Here is a 17,127-nt window from a genome sequence, read left to right on the forward strand (position 1 = left end):
TCTTCTGGTGACAGCCCACTAAGAACAACTGCTCTAAAAGGACCCAAGTTTGGGGTGGATAGCATTACCTAGAGAAAACTGAAACAAGAAATCCTTAAAAAATGGGCGTAAGGATACATAGAAAAAGCTTCAAATTCTACGATAATAACAGGAATAGTAAGGAATGATTAAAACAAAAAGTATTTAGCTTTGGGTGGAGCTAAATCTTCATCATTTAAAGAACAGGCATTTTTTTTAATCTTAGGAAGACAACCCTGACTATTTGCTACAACAAAACAAGAACCACTATTATAAAGACTGGGTGATCCTGGCAGATTTCCATCAGTTATAAGGACTGCTACACAACAGGTCCAATTATGCCCCAGAATATCTGTAACAGTATATCACAGACACAAATATTTAATTACAGCTTTGGATAAACACGACTCTTCCCTTTTGTTTCTAATAGGGTACACACAACCTAAGGAAAAGCAAAAAGTATTTTTTTATTTTTCAAAACTTAGTATACTAACTTATACAGTGCCTCCAATTTTAATCCACATTACCAAATTTTAGCATATGTTACTTCATGCTTCAAATTAATGTTTACAAATAACTGCTTCTAAGTCTAAAACATTTATTGTTGAGTCAAATGTATAATCTACTTAAGCAAATCAATTTTCTTCTTCAATGAATTAACAATTAGATTTATCAAACTTTTAAATATTTATAAATATTTCTCATGTTTTCCCCTGCAAGTAATTTTTTCCAAAATCTGCCTTACAGAAATCAACTTCAAATACAATTACCTATACAATTTAATTATGTCAAAATACTGAAAAGATTATTTACCCTAAAGAAAAGATCAAGGGAATCCTGAATTGAACGAGGAGGGAGTAGCTTTTTTCTTCGAGGAAGGTCAATGGAGAGGTCATTAAACTGTTCTCTTTTGGGAATAATCTCTCCACATCTGTAAGAATAAAAGACAACAAATGTAAGCATTTAGAAGTCTAATTACTATACAAAAGAAATACAAATATACTCCAGAAACACTGTTCTCCCATAGAACTTAACCGGGTACTGACAAACTGACTAGGCATAAGAAATACACAACCTATAAAACTTTAATCATGCTTACTTTAAGCCATATTAAATCAATACAGGTAAAACCTCAATTGCAAGTATTTAAGCACTTTCTTAAAATGTGAAAAAGCCTGAGGTACCAGGATCCTGCATTTCTGAGAAAAAGCAAGGAAGCTGGTTTGGTTAGAACAGAATGAACAAGGGGAAGAGTGGTAGGAGATTAAGTCAGAGATTACACATTAAGTACATTACACATTAATTGGGAGACAGGGGTTGCTGAAAGGCAGATCCTAAGGGGTTTTGTAGATCAGTAAGGATTTCAGCTCTCATTTTGAGGGTTACAAGCAGAGGGCTGCCATGAACTAACTTTCATTCTAAATGGATCACTTTGACTAATGTGCAGACTACAAAGAGACAAGGACAGAAACACAGAGACTAGTTTAGAAGGTATTCCAACAATCCAGGCAAGAGATGACAGTGGCTTGGTCCAGAGTGGTGGCAGTGGTCAGGTTTTGGATGTATTGTGAAGAGATGAAAGGATCTGCTGACATATGAGATGTAGGTGTGCAACAGAAAGAATTAAGAAATACACATTTCTGGAACTGTCATTACTGAGATAGGGAAGACTGCAGAGGAAGTTTTATGAGGAATATTAAGCACTAAATTTTGGATTTTTTAAGTTCTTGAAATGGATAATTCATAATTCTTCATATTCGATAATGTTAATATATTGAAATGCTTTATAATAGTTGAAAACCAGTCAATTTAAACTATAATAGTTTAAAAAACAAAACAAAAACGGTAGTACATTTGGCAATCTGGCCAAACTAACCTACAGCCAGATGGGACAGAGGCTAAACATGGAAAATTACAATTTGAGGTATAAGGTAAATGGAATCTTCCTTCAGCCAGAAACTATTTTGTACTTAAAGAACTGTCTTAAAAGAAAATGACTAATAAGGCAAGGCCTTCGAGGAGACAGCTATACCACTGCTGCTGTGGCCCCAGAGAACCTTGTTGTTCCCCGGACTTGCCAAACATCTTGGACACTGTTCAGCCTGGCTGCCTGGTGTGCCGACATCCGGGAACCCCATCACTTTATGCGCTGGTCCACACACCTCACCCCTGGGTGCTGCACAGCTAGAGTGCCTGCCTGATGCTGCTGGCACAAGGTGGCAGCCACCATTTTGACAAGGTCTTCTTCCTGTGCTGCCTATGGTCACTTCTATCAGAGGCAACCGAAACTTTTCTATCAAAAGAAGGTTGGTTCCTCCACAAGTAAACAAAATAATGATAAAAAAAGCTTTTCTTCTCTCTCTGACTTGAACAAATTTTGCTTGGAAAGTGCATTGGAAGAAAGGGAAAGATAGCAATCTATCATATAATTAACTGCTGATGGGCTCTCTAGGTTTTACAAAAAGATGAGCTGTATTTGTAAGAAGTGGACTTTTTCTTTAGAATGGAGAGACAATATATGTATGGGTTTTGAGTATTTTTTGGGGGGTGTGGAGGGGGGTGTTGAGTATTTTTAAAGAAAATTCCAGAACAAATGGAAGAGAAGCAGTATTTAGAGAACAGTTTTCTTGAGCTGAAGAAAACCCCAAATCTTCAGATGAAAAAGCCCCATGATGTTCGAAGCAAAATTAACAAAAAGTGTCAATACCTAGACGTAAACTAGTGAAGTTGTGAATTTCCAATAAATAAAGAAAAAAAGAAGGAAAAAAAACAGATTTTCAGGAAGAAAAAGATTAACCAAAAAATCACGTTTCTCCCAAGTGACACAGAGTAACAGGCTATGATGGAACAGTGTATGTAATATGTTGAGGGGGAAAAGCTATGTGTGACTCAATAATGCTATATTAAGTTCACGTGTAAAAGCCACAGAAATAATTCTTACTTATATAGGGGCTGTGAAAAATTCCACTCTCTCTGAAAAAATGTATTCAGAGATGTACTATCAATAACTGGAAGATTAATAAAAATAGCACCTTTTGATGTGAAGTACATGGTAGAGAAGTCCTGACAATGGGCATGAAAATGAAATGTAGAAAGTAAATCTGAGTAACTAATGTAAATATGGCTAAAAAGCATTGCAAAAGTTAAAAATAATTCAAATTTTGATCTATTTTGATCTATTTCATATTAAAAACCCATTTTTAATAAAAACAATTTGGTTCAACAAAATAAGCAACTAATAGAAGTCTTTGCAGAGGAAAAAAGAATGAGTACTCCCAAAGAACTCAATATTCCACAGTGATTAAAGAAAAAAAACCACACAAACCAAAAAACGTAGGTCCAAATTAACTGCTTTAGTCAGCACTAAAACACGTGACAAAATATTTAAGTGCACCTTAGTTCTCACCCCACGAAGCATTTTTATAGAATACAAACATTTTATATGTTTGTATTAATGTCTCCCTATGACATAGGAAGGAAGATGAGATAAAAATTAAACCCTTCAGAACAGTTTTAAATCACTTGCCATAAAGCATTAAAAGGGAAAAGTTTTCTCTTGGAGACTACTTACGCTTTACAGATGATGGAGTGCTGAACCTCAAACTCCAAATTAGTAATAACAGGGCAAGTGTATACTCTAGTGGCTGAAACATCTGGTAAACTTTCTTCTCCAGGAACAGGTTCAGTTTTCCAAGTTTTATTTAATTTTTCCATATCCTCTTTCAACTGGTCTAAGCACTGACTTAGAAATTCATGAGCATCCTAAGGCATAATATCTTTAATCAGATCAAAACATTTCTTGTCACAATAATAGCTTATCAACATTGTGATTTATACAACTAAGGCATTTGGAAATCAATAACATTATATAAAAAAGGTCAGATTTACTGTTTGGGGGTACAATATTTTGTGAATAAAAACAAATGATGGATTTTAAAGTCTTTACTATCCGTTGGCTTAGCACGAATGAATAAATGAATCCCTTCTTACTTTGTTTTTTTAAAAAAGGTAATTTTTCTAAAATAGCCTTTGTAGCTAAAACCCCTCAAATTCTGGTTCTGATAGACCACATCTATATTATTACAACATGATAAAATACACAGAAGAGTTATATTGACCCTTACCGGAAGTCCTCAGGGTTTTCAACCTGTGATGAACACACATACATATACAAATCTCATTTTAACATAAAAATCAGGTAACACACTAAAATCATTTCAATTTCCCGTCTCTAAAGTGTTTAAAAGCAACTGGTACTCACATTCTGCATATAACCAGAGAATCTCTCTGCTGTAGCTGAAATGGCATTTTTAACCTTCTTGAGCAAATCTTTTTTGGTCTCTGAATTACAGATATCTTTTTTAACAAGCAAATGTGCAAAACGTCTGATAAAACAAGAGACAAGTTTAGCATGGTTTACAAAACATTGGATGGTATGATATTTTAAAGACTACTAACAATGGTACATAAAATTTTAAATATGTAAAATTCCATTACTCTATAATCAATAAGGTAAAAGCCTACCCAGAAAGTACGTAACAATTACCTGATAAGTGCATTGTGTGGAATTTTCTTCCACGGGATACCTTGCTTAACCAAGTCATTCGCAAATGATTGGAGTGAAAATAGGGATTGTAAAATAGCATTCATATAGCAGGTATTTCCCAAATTGGAGAAGCTGAAAATGAAAGAAATAGTACTTTTGAAGACAACAGTAATTCCTGAAGTATGTTCACTAGAGCCGGGGTTCTCCGGTATAGCATGCATCAGAATCACCTGGAGGGCTTATTAAAATACACACTGTTGGGTCCCAATTCGAGTTTCCGATTCAGTAGGTCTAGACAAAGAAGGTGCATAAATAACCATTTCTAACAGGATCCCAGTTGATGCTGATACGGCTATTATGGGAACCGCACTTTGAGAACGACTGCATTGTAACTACTTAGTTTCATCTCAAGGAAAATTATACATTTTCAGATGAAAGCCTAAAAGGACAGGGGACTTATCCAAAGAGCTATTTGTTCTTATTTATAATATTCATTTTTTCACTGAGCTATAACTTACTCATTTCTCTTGAGTATGTGCCCAGTACAACTGCAGCTGGTTCATAGAATATACGTTGTGTTTAGTTTTAGTGAATACTGCCAAACACTCTTCCAAAATTCACATTTTAAGAAAGACTTTTAATTGGAAATATTCTCAGAGTTTCAGAAAAGTTGCACAAGAATAATATTCTTTACCTAGATTCACCAATTGTTAACCTTTTGCACTATGTGCTCTATCATTTAATACCTCTCTTTTTTCCCTGAGCCATCTGAGAATAAGTTGCAGAAATCATAGCTTTAGCTCTAAATACTTCAGGGTACATTACATAAGAACAAGAACATTCTCTTATTTAACCAGAATACAGTTATCAGCATTATAAAGTTTAATGCTAATAAAAGTCTTATGTAATATATTTTCTTTAATCCAGTATTATCAATTGACCCAATAATGTTCTTTATAGCATTTTTTTTTTCTCCCTAAGTATAAGATTCAGTCCAGGATAACATAATGCTTTTAGTTTTCATTTCTCTTTAATTTTCTTTTAATCTGGAATTAATTCTTCAGCTTTCTCTTTCCTGACATTGACCTTTGTGAAGAATACAGTTCCCCCTCACCCTTGGTTTTTAGTGGAATGTTCCTCATATTTGGTTTGCTATTTTCTCATGATGCGATTCAGCCCAGGCTGGAAGAGCACACAATAATGCATAGTGACACTGTATCCTTTCAAGGACATCACATCCAGAGGCACATGGTATTCTTGTGCTGCTCACTGATGATGTCAATTCTGAATACCCTTGAGAACTTCCACTTCTATGAGAAGTATCAGGGTCTGGAATTACCCTACTGTCATAAACAATGAAAAAAATTGGACAAAATACTGGACAACACGCAGCCCAGGCCTGTGATCTTTAAGAAAAATAAATGGTGAACCCTACCATTAGGTAGGGTTTCAGCCTGCAGGTAATTTGTCAGCTGCAGTCCAGAGAGAGGCCAGAAATTTTATTCAGTTAAGTTGAAAGAAATTGGAAGTCTGAGTGCCTGAGATTGCTAAAATTTCTGGACCTGAAAAGAGGGTGCTGTGCAAAGGAAGAATTCCAAATATCTGCATAGAAGTCGGCTTGAGTATTCGTTGAACATCAACCTGTGCATGCTTAGGGTGAGACCCCTTTAGTGTGAGACCAGGCAGGAAGAACGTCAAGGAAACAATGACTACTGGGGAGCTGTACAGTCGTATTAGCTGAACAGTCCCCAGAGCTCATGCAGAACCTAAAATTGAGTTTCCACCAGTCAGGCAGGAGAGAGAGAGACCTAAATGAATTCCTGGGGCATTAGAGAACCCAGGGGGCCACGCTTTGGAGAAGGAATTAAATTAGCCTTAGAGCAGAAGCCACTCTCGATTTGAGCTCAAAGAGCTTAAAACAATCTTAAAGTCTTAAAACAATCAAACCCAACTGCAGTCAAGCATATTAAAACACCTATTATTTGCTTCATGTGATCAAGGATGTGAAGAAAAACATAAATATGAGGAAAGAAGTAGAAAATATTAAAAAGCCTCAAATTAAACTTCTAGAGATAAAAAACACAAAATTTGAAAGGAAAATTTTATTGAATGAGTTTCATAGCATATTAAACACCAAAGAAGGAAATACCAGTGAACTTGAAGACTTAGCAACATAAAATATCAAAAATGAGTGTTTTATATAATACATAAAATTTATTTTATATAATTTAAAATAAAATACATTTATATACTCTGTAAAATATTAAATATATCATTTATTTTATAATATATAACATGGATTTTATATAATATTGTAAATATTTTATATAGCAACTGTTTTCTTATTCTCCCTCCTTTCTTACACAAAGGTAGCATACTATATATACACTTTAGCAAAAAAATTTTTTTTTTTTACTTATCAATATGTTCTTTGTTATTTTCACGTTTCTTTCTAATTATAGCCATTCTATTGGGTGTGAAGTGATATCTCACTTTGGTTTTGACTTCATATGCCCTCTTTTTTTTCATTTTCTTTTCACAGTTGCACAATTCTACATTGTTTCTAGGAATCTGTCTAGTTATTTAATTTGTTGGTATACTTCTAATCACATTATTCTCATAACTTTTTATTTTGGTATGGTTGGTAGTAATATAACCACTTTCATTTCTGATTTTAGTTATTTGAGTCTTTGTCAGTTTATCTAAAGGCTTGTCAATTTTATTAATCTTTTTAAAGGATCAACGTTTGGTGTTATTTCCTCTATTATTTTTCTATTTTGTTTATCTCTGCTCTAATTTTATTATTCTCTTCCTTCTGCTAGCTTTGGGTTTAGTTTACTATTCTTTTTCTAGTTTCTTAAGATGTAAAGTTAGGTTATTAATTTGAGGTCATTTTTTAAAATTATGGCAAAATACACACAATATAAAATTTACCAAATAAGTGTACAGCTAAAAAAGCATTACGTACGTTCACGTTATTATGCAACTACCACCACCATCTAGCTCTAGAATTTTTTCATCATTGCAAACTGAAACTCTGGCCTACTAAACAATTATTTCCCATTCCCCTCTACCTGGAACCACCATTCTACTTTCTGGCTATCGTTTTCTACTGTAGGTAACTCAGGTAAGTGACATCATACCGCATTTGTCCTTTGATGACTGCACTTAGCATGCCATCGCGCTTGGCATGTCTTCAAGCTTCATCCATGTGGTAGCACGTGTCAGAAGTGCCTTCCTATTTAACGCTGTATAGTCTGCATTTTGCTTATCCACTCATTCATTAATGGACACCTGGGCTGCTTCCACTTTTTGACTATTATGATTAACACTGCTATAAACATGGGTGTACAAATATCCGTTCAAGTCACTGCTCTCAATTCTTTTGGATAGATACCCAGAAATAGACTTGCTGGATCATATGGTAATTTACTCTTAATTCTTTGAGTAAATGCAATATTGTTTTCCATAGCAGCTATACCAGTTTATATTCCCACCAGCAAGGTTCTAATTTTTCCACATCCTCATCAGCACTTCTTTTTTAATGTAGGCATTTACTGCTATAAAATTCCCTGAGCACTGCTTCTGCTGCACCCCATTAGTTTTGGTATACTGTTTTAGCTTTCATTCATGTCTAAGTATTTTTAAAATTGTGATTTCTTCTTTGATTCACTGGTTGTTTAAGAGTATGTTGTTTACACAAGAATTGGTGAGGATGTGAAGAAAAGGGAACCCTGGTGCATTGCTGGTGGGATTGCCAGTTAGTGCAACCACTGTAGAAAACAGTATAGAGGTTCCTCAAAAAATTAAAAATAGAACTACCTTATGACCCACTTCTGGGTACTTACCTGAAGAAATCCAAAACATTAATTTGAAAAGATACATGCACTTCTATGTTCATTGCAACATTATTTACAACAGCCAAGATATGGAAGCAATCAACATGTCCATCAACAGATGACTGGATAAAGAAGATGTGGTACACAGATATAATGGAGTATTACCCAGACTTAAAAAAGAATGAAATCTTACCGCTTGCAACCACATGGATTGACCTAGAGGGTATTATGCTAAAGTGAAGTAAATCAGACAAAAACAAACACCATATGATCTCACTTATATGTGTAATCTAAAAAAAAACAAAAAATCACAAAAAAAAACCCAAAATAAACGAACAAACAAAACAGAAAGAGACTCATAGATATAGAGAACAAACTGATGGTTGTCAAGATGGGAGCGGGGTTGGGAAGTTGGGTGAAAAAGGTGAAGGGACTGAAAAGTACAAATTGGGCCTGTTGGGCTGTCATAACAACATAGAATGTGAGAATTCCTCCCACAGACACTCCAGGTTAAGGTCTGTGTCATAAATTTTATCAAGTATCTTTTACTGCTGAACTATTTCTAATTCCTTTAATCATTTATTTTATGCCACTGCAACTGAAATAATTATACACATTTCTAGTTGAAAAAAGATACTCTGAGTAACCTTATTTTAATTAAAAAACTGAAATATTCTAGCTTAAAGAAAGTACCAATTGGCAGTTACAAAATAGTCAAGGGGATGTAAAGTACAATCTAGGGAATATAGTCAATAAAACGCAATGACTATGTATAGCACCAGGTGGGTACTAGACTTATCGGGGGGCGGGGAGGGTCACTTGGTAATTTATATAAATGCATGACCATTATGCTGTACACCTGAAACTAATATAATATTGAATGTCAACTGTAATTTAAAAATAAAGAAAAATAAAAGAATGCATTAGGCAAAAAAAAAATAAGTATGTTTTTTAATTTCCACATATTTCCAGTTTTCAGGAACACTGCTGGACTTTGGTTTGTTTCTCTACTTAGAAGACAGATTAAAGGTGATAGTATTCTTTGTATCCTAGTAATGCTGAAGGTGATGACTGCTTTTCTTTGCATTCATGTGTTTTGGAGGACTTGTGAGGAACACTGGAATTAGATAGCCTTCAATATCTTCTAGACCTGGCAGTATTCTACTCAGTTTTTGTTTGAGTCCTTTGTCCCGAGTACTTAGCCTACTTGAAACAGTACACTCTAATTCCTGGAAGAAGTCTGAAAAAAGGAAAGCTGTATTTCTAGAGATGGGTATAGGTATGATACAAAAATTAAAGAAACACTGAAGGGAGACAGGGAGCCTGGAGCACCAAAGGAGAGTAATTCAGGAGGACATCAAAGCACTCTGAAGGAGGTGCTTTGACAAGACAAGAGACCAGAAGTAGACTACAAAATACACAAAAGCAAGCAATAAAAAAAATGAGACAAGACCAAGGTAGACAGAGACAAGATCTGGATGAAAAATGGTCACAAAATGGGATAGATAAGACTAACATAAGAATGCTCTTTGGTAAGGAGACAGCAAGATAATTTTAGGCAGACCAATCAGAATGAAGAACAAAGGAAATTAATAAGAATTAAACTGAAAGATAAATACAAGACAGAGCAGAAAAGACGACGCTCAGAAAAGAACAGGTAAGAAAAGAACAGGTAAGCAGAGAATAAAGTGAAATGTTTTCACTGCAAATTTTATGTTGTTTTCTAAGATATGAAGCATATAAACTACTTTGGGAAAGCCAAATTGGCAGACACCACTCATTCAAGTAAAAATATCATTTTAAACCTGGTAGAAAAACAGTAATTTGAGTGAGATTAAAAACGAACAAGCTGGGGGCGGCTGGTTAGCTCAGTTGGTTAGACAAAGGTGCTTTTAACAACAAGGTTGCCAGTTCGATCCCCACATGGACCACTGTGAGCTGCGCCCTCCACAACTAGACTGAAACAACTACTTGACTTGGAGCTAATGGGTCCTGGAAAAACACACTTAAAACAAACAAACAAACAAGCTGGTAGGTTTGGGAAGAACAAGTTGGTAACAGTAATCAAAAAATGTCAAAATGCTTTCCTTAGTCTTAACAATTCCACTTCTAAGGCATTATCCTATAGAAGAGTCCAAACAAATATTAAAAACATATGCATATAAGAATGTTCATTCTAGCCTGGATTATAATTGGAATAAAGGGGGAAATCTAAATGCATACTAACATGGTTGAAGGTTATATATTAATATATGAGAATGCCCAGGATGAACGTGGAGTGGGAAAAAATGAGGGAACAGAGAAGTAATACAGGCACAGTGGTTAAGAATGCAAGTGGAGTCCAATTGCCTAGATTTACTACAGGTGTACTATTGACTGTATCACCTTGAGCAAGTTAATTAACTTCTCTAAGGCTTAGTTACTTCATCTATTAGGTGGGTGCAAAAGTAACTGCAGTTTAAAAGGTTAAAAATAATTGCAAAAATTATTGGCACAATTACTTTTGCACCAACCTAATATAAAAGCAGACTTTTAATACATCTAGTTCACAGAGCTGTTGTAAGGATTTAAAGGGAAAAAATTCATTAAAAACTTAGCACACAGTATCTGGCACATAACAAACACTCCAGGTAAGATTACTATTATTATTAGTTATTACACTATGATCTTATTTTTTGTGTTGAATAAAAATTAAGAATGGAGGGGTTGTGGAGGATATAAATAAAACTTAATGCTGAAGTATCTCAGGAATAGGATGAAGTGCATGGGATTGGAAATTACTTAATTTTCTGCTTTATAATGAATATTTTATATCTATACATATATATTTTCAAAGTTCAAAAGTTGTATCACATAACAGACTTATTATTTATGGATGTGATAAATCTTTAATAAGTGAGCAAATATTTTAGAACTCAATATGATTCCTTTCATATTATTTTTTTACATCAATCAAAATATACTTGAATTGAATCACTTTATAAAAAGAAAGCTAAGTAAAACAATTAACCTACCCCTGCAGTTGTTGCTGTTGATGAGAGGAAAGGGGCAATCTTGGTTTGTTCCAGCCAGTATAGTCTTGGTTACACCTCAGTTTTTTAACAGAAAGAGGAGCTGGCTGAGGAAGAAATCCCAAACTTCTTTTGGCAGAGGGAGTTTGGCTTGAAACATTAGTCCTATAAAAAAGAACAGGGGGCAGCCGGTTAGCTCAGCTGGTGAGAACGCGGTGCTGACAGCACCAAGTTTGCCAGTTCGATCCCCACATGGGCCACTGTGAGCTGAGCCCTCCTTAAAAAAAATAAATAAAAAAGAATAGACAATGAAGGAGCAAAACAATTTTGAGGGGGGTGGTGATAGATGATGGTAAAGGGGATCCAATATATGGTGATGGAAGAACTGACTCTGGGTAGTGAACACACAATGTGATGTATAGATGATGTAATACAGAATTGTTCCCTTGAAATCTGTGTAACTTTGCTAACAATTGTCACCCCAATAAACTTGAATTAAAAAAAAACACACAATTTTGAATGCTACTTTTTCCCCCCAGTAGATTCAGAAGTCAATGTCTAAGGAAAAAGAAATCTAAATTTGGGTAAATATCAATAATAATGATCACTTGAGAAAATTCCACAAATGCAAGTCTGTTGATAGAGCACTGAAGAGGCATATAATACCGTACAATCAAAATAATCCAAGTTAATGGCTTGAGAAAAACTATAGTTTTACTTTTTTATTCACTTTTATCCACTTAATGGATAGCATACATTAGTTTATCTAGTCTTGAAAACATTTAGTCAGTTAACTTTTTCTACTATGACAAAAAAATGACACTACCAATATTCTTACCCCATCACCTTGAGAACTTCCTCCAGTTCATATACTTAGAAGTGAAAATGTTAGAAGTATTTTCAATTTTCATTTTTAATCTTCCTAGATAGTATTTTTTCCCCAAAATGGCTGTACCAATTTATATTTCCCCCAAGTGAATTTTCACTTCTTCACAGTCTCCATTAATTATTACCAATCTAATGAATGAAACATGATCTCTCATTATTATTTTATTTTCCTGATTACTACTGAAGTCGAACAAACTGTTTACTCTTTGAATTACTTTTGTGTACCCCTAGTTTTACACTGGGTTTTTATAAGATTTGCGGGTTTTTTTTTTTAATATAGTCTATGTTCCAATCCTTTGTCTATTAGCCTAAGTTTCAAGTTTTTACATAGTCAAATTTATCAATCTTTTTTAGTTTCACTTTTTGTGCCTTAAGAACGATTTTGTAACACAAGGTCACAGAAATGTTTTCCCTTAAAGTTTTAAGTCTTGTTTTCCCTCCTACTTAGGTCTTTAATCTGCTTGGATGTTTATTTTTTTGTATGTCGTGAAGTAGGAATGTGATTTACTTTCTTATAAAGAAAAACCAAATGTCTCCTAATGACTTACTGTCTCGGTAGGCCATCCTTTAGCTACTGTTCAGTTTTGTGACTTAAAAAAAAATGAAATAGAATAATTATACAGAAAAGTGTATAAAAATCAAATGTGTATCACTGTGATGTGGTGACTTTTCAATAGTATGGAAAGTTGTACATGTGTGGGGACAGGAGGTATATAAAAACTGCACTTTCTGCTCAAGTTTGCTATAAATCTAAAACTACTCAAAAAATAAGGTTTACTAATTTTTGAAAAAGTGTAGTGTGGAGCTTACTAAATTTTTATAAAGCAAATAACTATGTAACAATCATTAATGTCAAAACGGCCCAAGTGCTTCTTCCTAAACACAACCCTGATCCTCTACCTGAAAGTTATCACTAGCTTTCTATCAGGTTTGTCCCTTATAATGCACTACTAAACATTGTTGTTTGGACAATGCAAGGTATACTTGTTTCCATCTTTTTGCTTTCAACTTTTCTGAATCTTTATATTGTAGTTGTTTCTCTTTTAAATAGCAAATAGATCATTATTCTTCCTTTAAAATCTAGTCCATCTTTCTCTTTAACTGGAACATTTAGTATATTTATATTGAATATCATTACTGATTTGGGTTACTGTTTATTTTATTTATTTATTTATTTATTTATTTATTTATTTATTTATTAGTTTTCGGTGCACAAGACAAAGTAATACTTAGACGTTTACCATTTATATCCCTCACACTGTGTGGACCCCCTACCCCCATCCACTACCCCTCTGACATCGCACAGAGCCATTACATTTCCACTGTCTCTATTCCTAATGCTGTACTCCGCTTCTTGTAAGTATATACATACATATATATACATATATATATAAAATTATAGTTGGCATTCATTATTGTTCAGCTTCAGGTGTACAGTGCAGTGATCAGGCATCTACATCATCCCTGAGATGGTCTCCCAAATGGGACACGTGTCCATCGGATACCCTACAAAATCTTTATATTATTGATTACATTCCTCAAATTTTCAAAACCCTGTGGCCATCTTGTGGTTACCGACTGTTTTCTAATCCCCTCACCTTCCCTCTTATCCGCCCCCCCCCCCCCGCCCATCTAGCAACCCTCAGTTTTTCCTCTTTGTCTCCAAAACTGTTTCTGATTAGTTCATTCACTTATTCTTTTCTTTAGATTCCGCATATAAGTGAGATCATATGGTATTTGTCTTTCTCTGACTTATTTCATTTAACATAATGTTCTCTAGGTCCATCCATATTGTTGCAAATGATAAGATTTCTTTCTTCTTTATGGTTGCGTAATACTCCATTGTATAAATGTACCACAGTTTCTTAATCCAGTCGTCTACCGATGGGCATTTCGGTTGTTTCCTTGTCTTGGCTATTGTGTATAGTGCTGCAATAAACATAGGAGTGCATACAGATTTTTGAATTAGAGTTTTGGATTTCTCCAGATAGATACCTAGGAGTGGAAATGCTGGATTATAAGGTAGTTCCATTTTCAGATTTTTGAGATACCTCCATACTGTTTTCCATAGTGGCTGCACCAATCTGCAATCCCACCAACAGTGCACAAGCGTTTCCTTTTCTCCACATCCGCGCCAGCACTTGTTTGTTGATTTATTGATGATAGCCATTTTGACTGGGGTGAGGTGGTATCTCATTGCGGTTTTTATTTGCATTTCTCTGATGGTTAGTGAGGTTGAGCATTTCTTCATATGTCTGTTTGCCATTTGTATGTACTTTTTAGAAAAATGTCTCTTCATGTCCTCTGCCCATTTTTTAATTGGGTTGTTTGTTTTTTTGGAGTTGAGTTGAGTGAGTTTTTTATAAATTTGTGATATTAACTCCTTATCCGATATATCATTCGCAAATATCTTTTCCCATTCAGTAGGATCCCTTTTTGTTTTATTGATAATTTCCTTTGCTGTGAAAAAACTTTTTAGTTTGATGTAATCCCATGTTTATTTTTTCTCTTACTTTCCTCGCGCGAGGGGATATATCACTAAAAATCTTACTCCGGGTAATGTCTGTAAAGTTTCTTCCTATATTTTCTTCTAGGAATTTTATGGTTTCAGATTTTACATTTAAGTCTTTAAGCCATTTTGAATTTATTTTTGTATATGGTGTAAAGAGGTGGTCCAGCTTCATTTTTTTTTGCATGTGTCTGTCCAGGTTTCCCAGCACCATTTATTGAATAGACTGTCTTTACCCCACCGTACATTCTTGCTTCCATTGTCGTAGATTAAATGGCCATATAGGCATGGATTTATTTCTGGACTCTCTATTCTGTTACATTGATCTATGTGTCTATTTTTATGCCAGTACTGGGTTACTGTTTTAATATCCTATCTACTAATTCTATCATCTGTGTCATTGCTGAGTCAGTATTTACTAATTTTTATCATCCTTATGAGTTGTATTTTCCTGCTTGTTTGTATGCCTAGTAATGTTTTCTCAGATGGCAGATATTGTGAATCTTATCTTGTTGGGTGCTGGATTTTTTTGACTTCTTTAACATTCTTGAATTTTGTTCTGAGATGTGGTTAGGTTACTTGTAAACAGTTTGATCTTTTTGGGTCTTGCTTTTAAGATTTATTATGTGGGACCAGAGCGGCAATTAGTCTAGAGATAGTTTTCCTCACTAATGAGGCAAGACCTTTCTTAGCATTCAAACTGCTATTAGGAACAAAAACTACGTTAGGCTTTATATGAACGCCAAGTATTATTCCCTTAGATCCCTTTGGGTGGTTCTTTCCCTGGCCTTGGCTAGTGTTCTCACCTACATAAGCTTATTGGCACTCAACTGAATACTCAAGAGGACCCTCTACAAATTTCTGCAATTCTCTCTGTGCAGCTTTCCCATATGGTACTCCTAAATTCTAGCTGCCTTGGCCTCCCTGGACTCCTAGCTCCATTTTTCTGAAGCCAGGAAGAGCACAGGGCTCCTCCTGACTCTCCCTTTGTGCGGCAGCATAGAAACTTTCTCTCGCAAACAAGCTAGGCAGGCATAAGGCTAATTTCATTTATCTCCCATCTCTAAGGGATCACTGTCCTTCACTGCCTCATGTTCAATGTCTTCAGATCCCTTGTTTCTTATGATTTGTTCAGGTTTTTAGTTGTTTCATGAAGGAGGGTAATCTGGTCCGTTATTCCATCTTTGTCAGAAAGGAAGCTATCTTTAACATTTTAATATGTTTAACTTAACTGTGGCCTCCTCTCAAATAAAAGTAACTTAAAAATTTCCCTGTACTCTTCCCCATTCTTGTATTTCTTATTGTCTAGTATTTTATTAAAATTTTGCTTTTAATGCTACTATATCCTCATTTTATAAAAACCATCAAAATGTATTTAGGTGCATAGAATAACCTTGGACCAATATTAAAGTAGTTGTCTCTGGCAAGACAAAATGCGCAACTAGGACTTAGGAAACAAAGGGAGATTTATTTTTCACTGTAACTTTTAAAGTTTCTACCATATGCATTATTAGTTGTACAAAAGAATAAATTTTAAAAGTATTTAGATTTTAAAATACACTTTTAAAATTATTTTGCTGACTGCTATTTCTTCCACTTCTTCCCTTGTTCAATTTTCCTTTGCTGAATAAATTCTCTCTGTGTTATCTAAAAACAGCATTATTTATCTGCATTCTTTAATTATAATTTAGCTGGATATAGAATTCTTTGATGCTACCATTCCAGTGCCTTCTGTTCCTATTGCTGCTAATTTAAGTCTGTTTTACCTTTATAGACGACATATTTTCTTCCAGTAGTTTTTAAAATTTCTTTACCTGTCATCTTCTACAATACAGATTTATTTATTTATTTTTTAATATTTGCTGTTTGGCATTTGTTGAGGTAGCTATTCCATGTGTGAACTTTCATCATTTTCATACATTATTTCTTTGACAAATTCCTTGCCTTTATTCCCCTTAGTCTGGTTCCACCCCCCCCCCCCAAAATGCTATTAAGACATGAAGGTAGACCAAGGAGCCCAACATAAGTCTCTTAATTTCATTTACATTTACCATCTCCTCTCTGTGCTATATTCCACGATCAGGCCTTCCTGATATACTTAGCAATTGCCTCAGTCTGGACCTCTAATCTGCATAGGACTTCAAGTTAGGGGCTCAGAATTCTTGCCACTATGCACATAACACTAAAGCAGACGCCAATCACTGCAATTCCCATTTCTGTGTATTTGCTCTCTGCTTGGGGAGCATCAGGTAAGCAGCACATTTATGGTTCCAAACCTAGGTAGTTATATATTAATAGAAGTGTTTTGCCTTGGTT

General features: G+C 34.7%; 1 protein-coding gene across 5 annotated transcripts in view; it reads right to left on the reverse strand.

Moving 5' to 3' along the window:
• The window catches only part of USP37 (ubiquitin specific peptidase 37), a 76,930-nt gene that overhangs the window by 30,512 nt on the left and 29,291 nt on the right, over positions 1–17,127 (reverse strand). For all 5 annotated transcript variants that reach the window (XM_081051033.1, XM_081051036.1, XM_081051032.1 and 2 more), the window contains 5 exons: positions 11,418–11,579; positions 4,565–4,696; positions 4,280–4,403; positions 3,590–3,780; positions 832–949 (listed from right to left, as the gene is read on the reverse strand). In XM_081051033.1, coding sequence (XP_080907159.1) covers positions 832–949; positions 3,590–3,780; positions 4,280–4,403; positions 4,565–4,696; positions 11,418–11,579 — 727 coding nt within the window. The remainder of the gene's footprint in view (positions 1–831; positions 950–3,589; positions 3,781–4,279; positions 4,404–4,564; positions 4,697–11,417; positions 11,580–17,127) is intronic.

The sequence above is a fragment of the Rhinolophus hipposideros genome (genome assembly GCF_964194185.1).
Source record: "Rhinolophus hipposideros genome assembly, chromosome: 6".
Taxonomy (NCBI): domain Eukaryota; kingdom Metazoa; phylum Chordata; class Mammalia; order Chiroptera; family Rhinolophidae; genus Rhinolophus; species Rhinolophus hipposideros.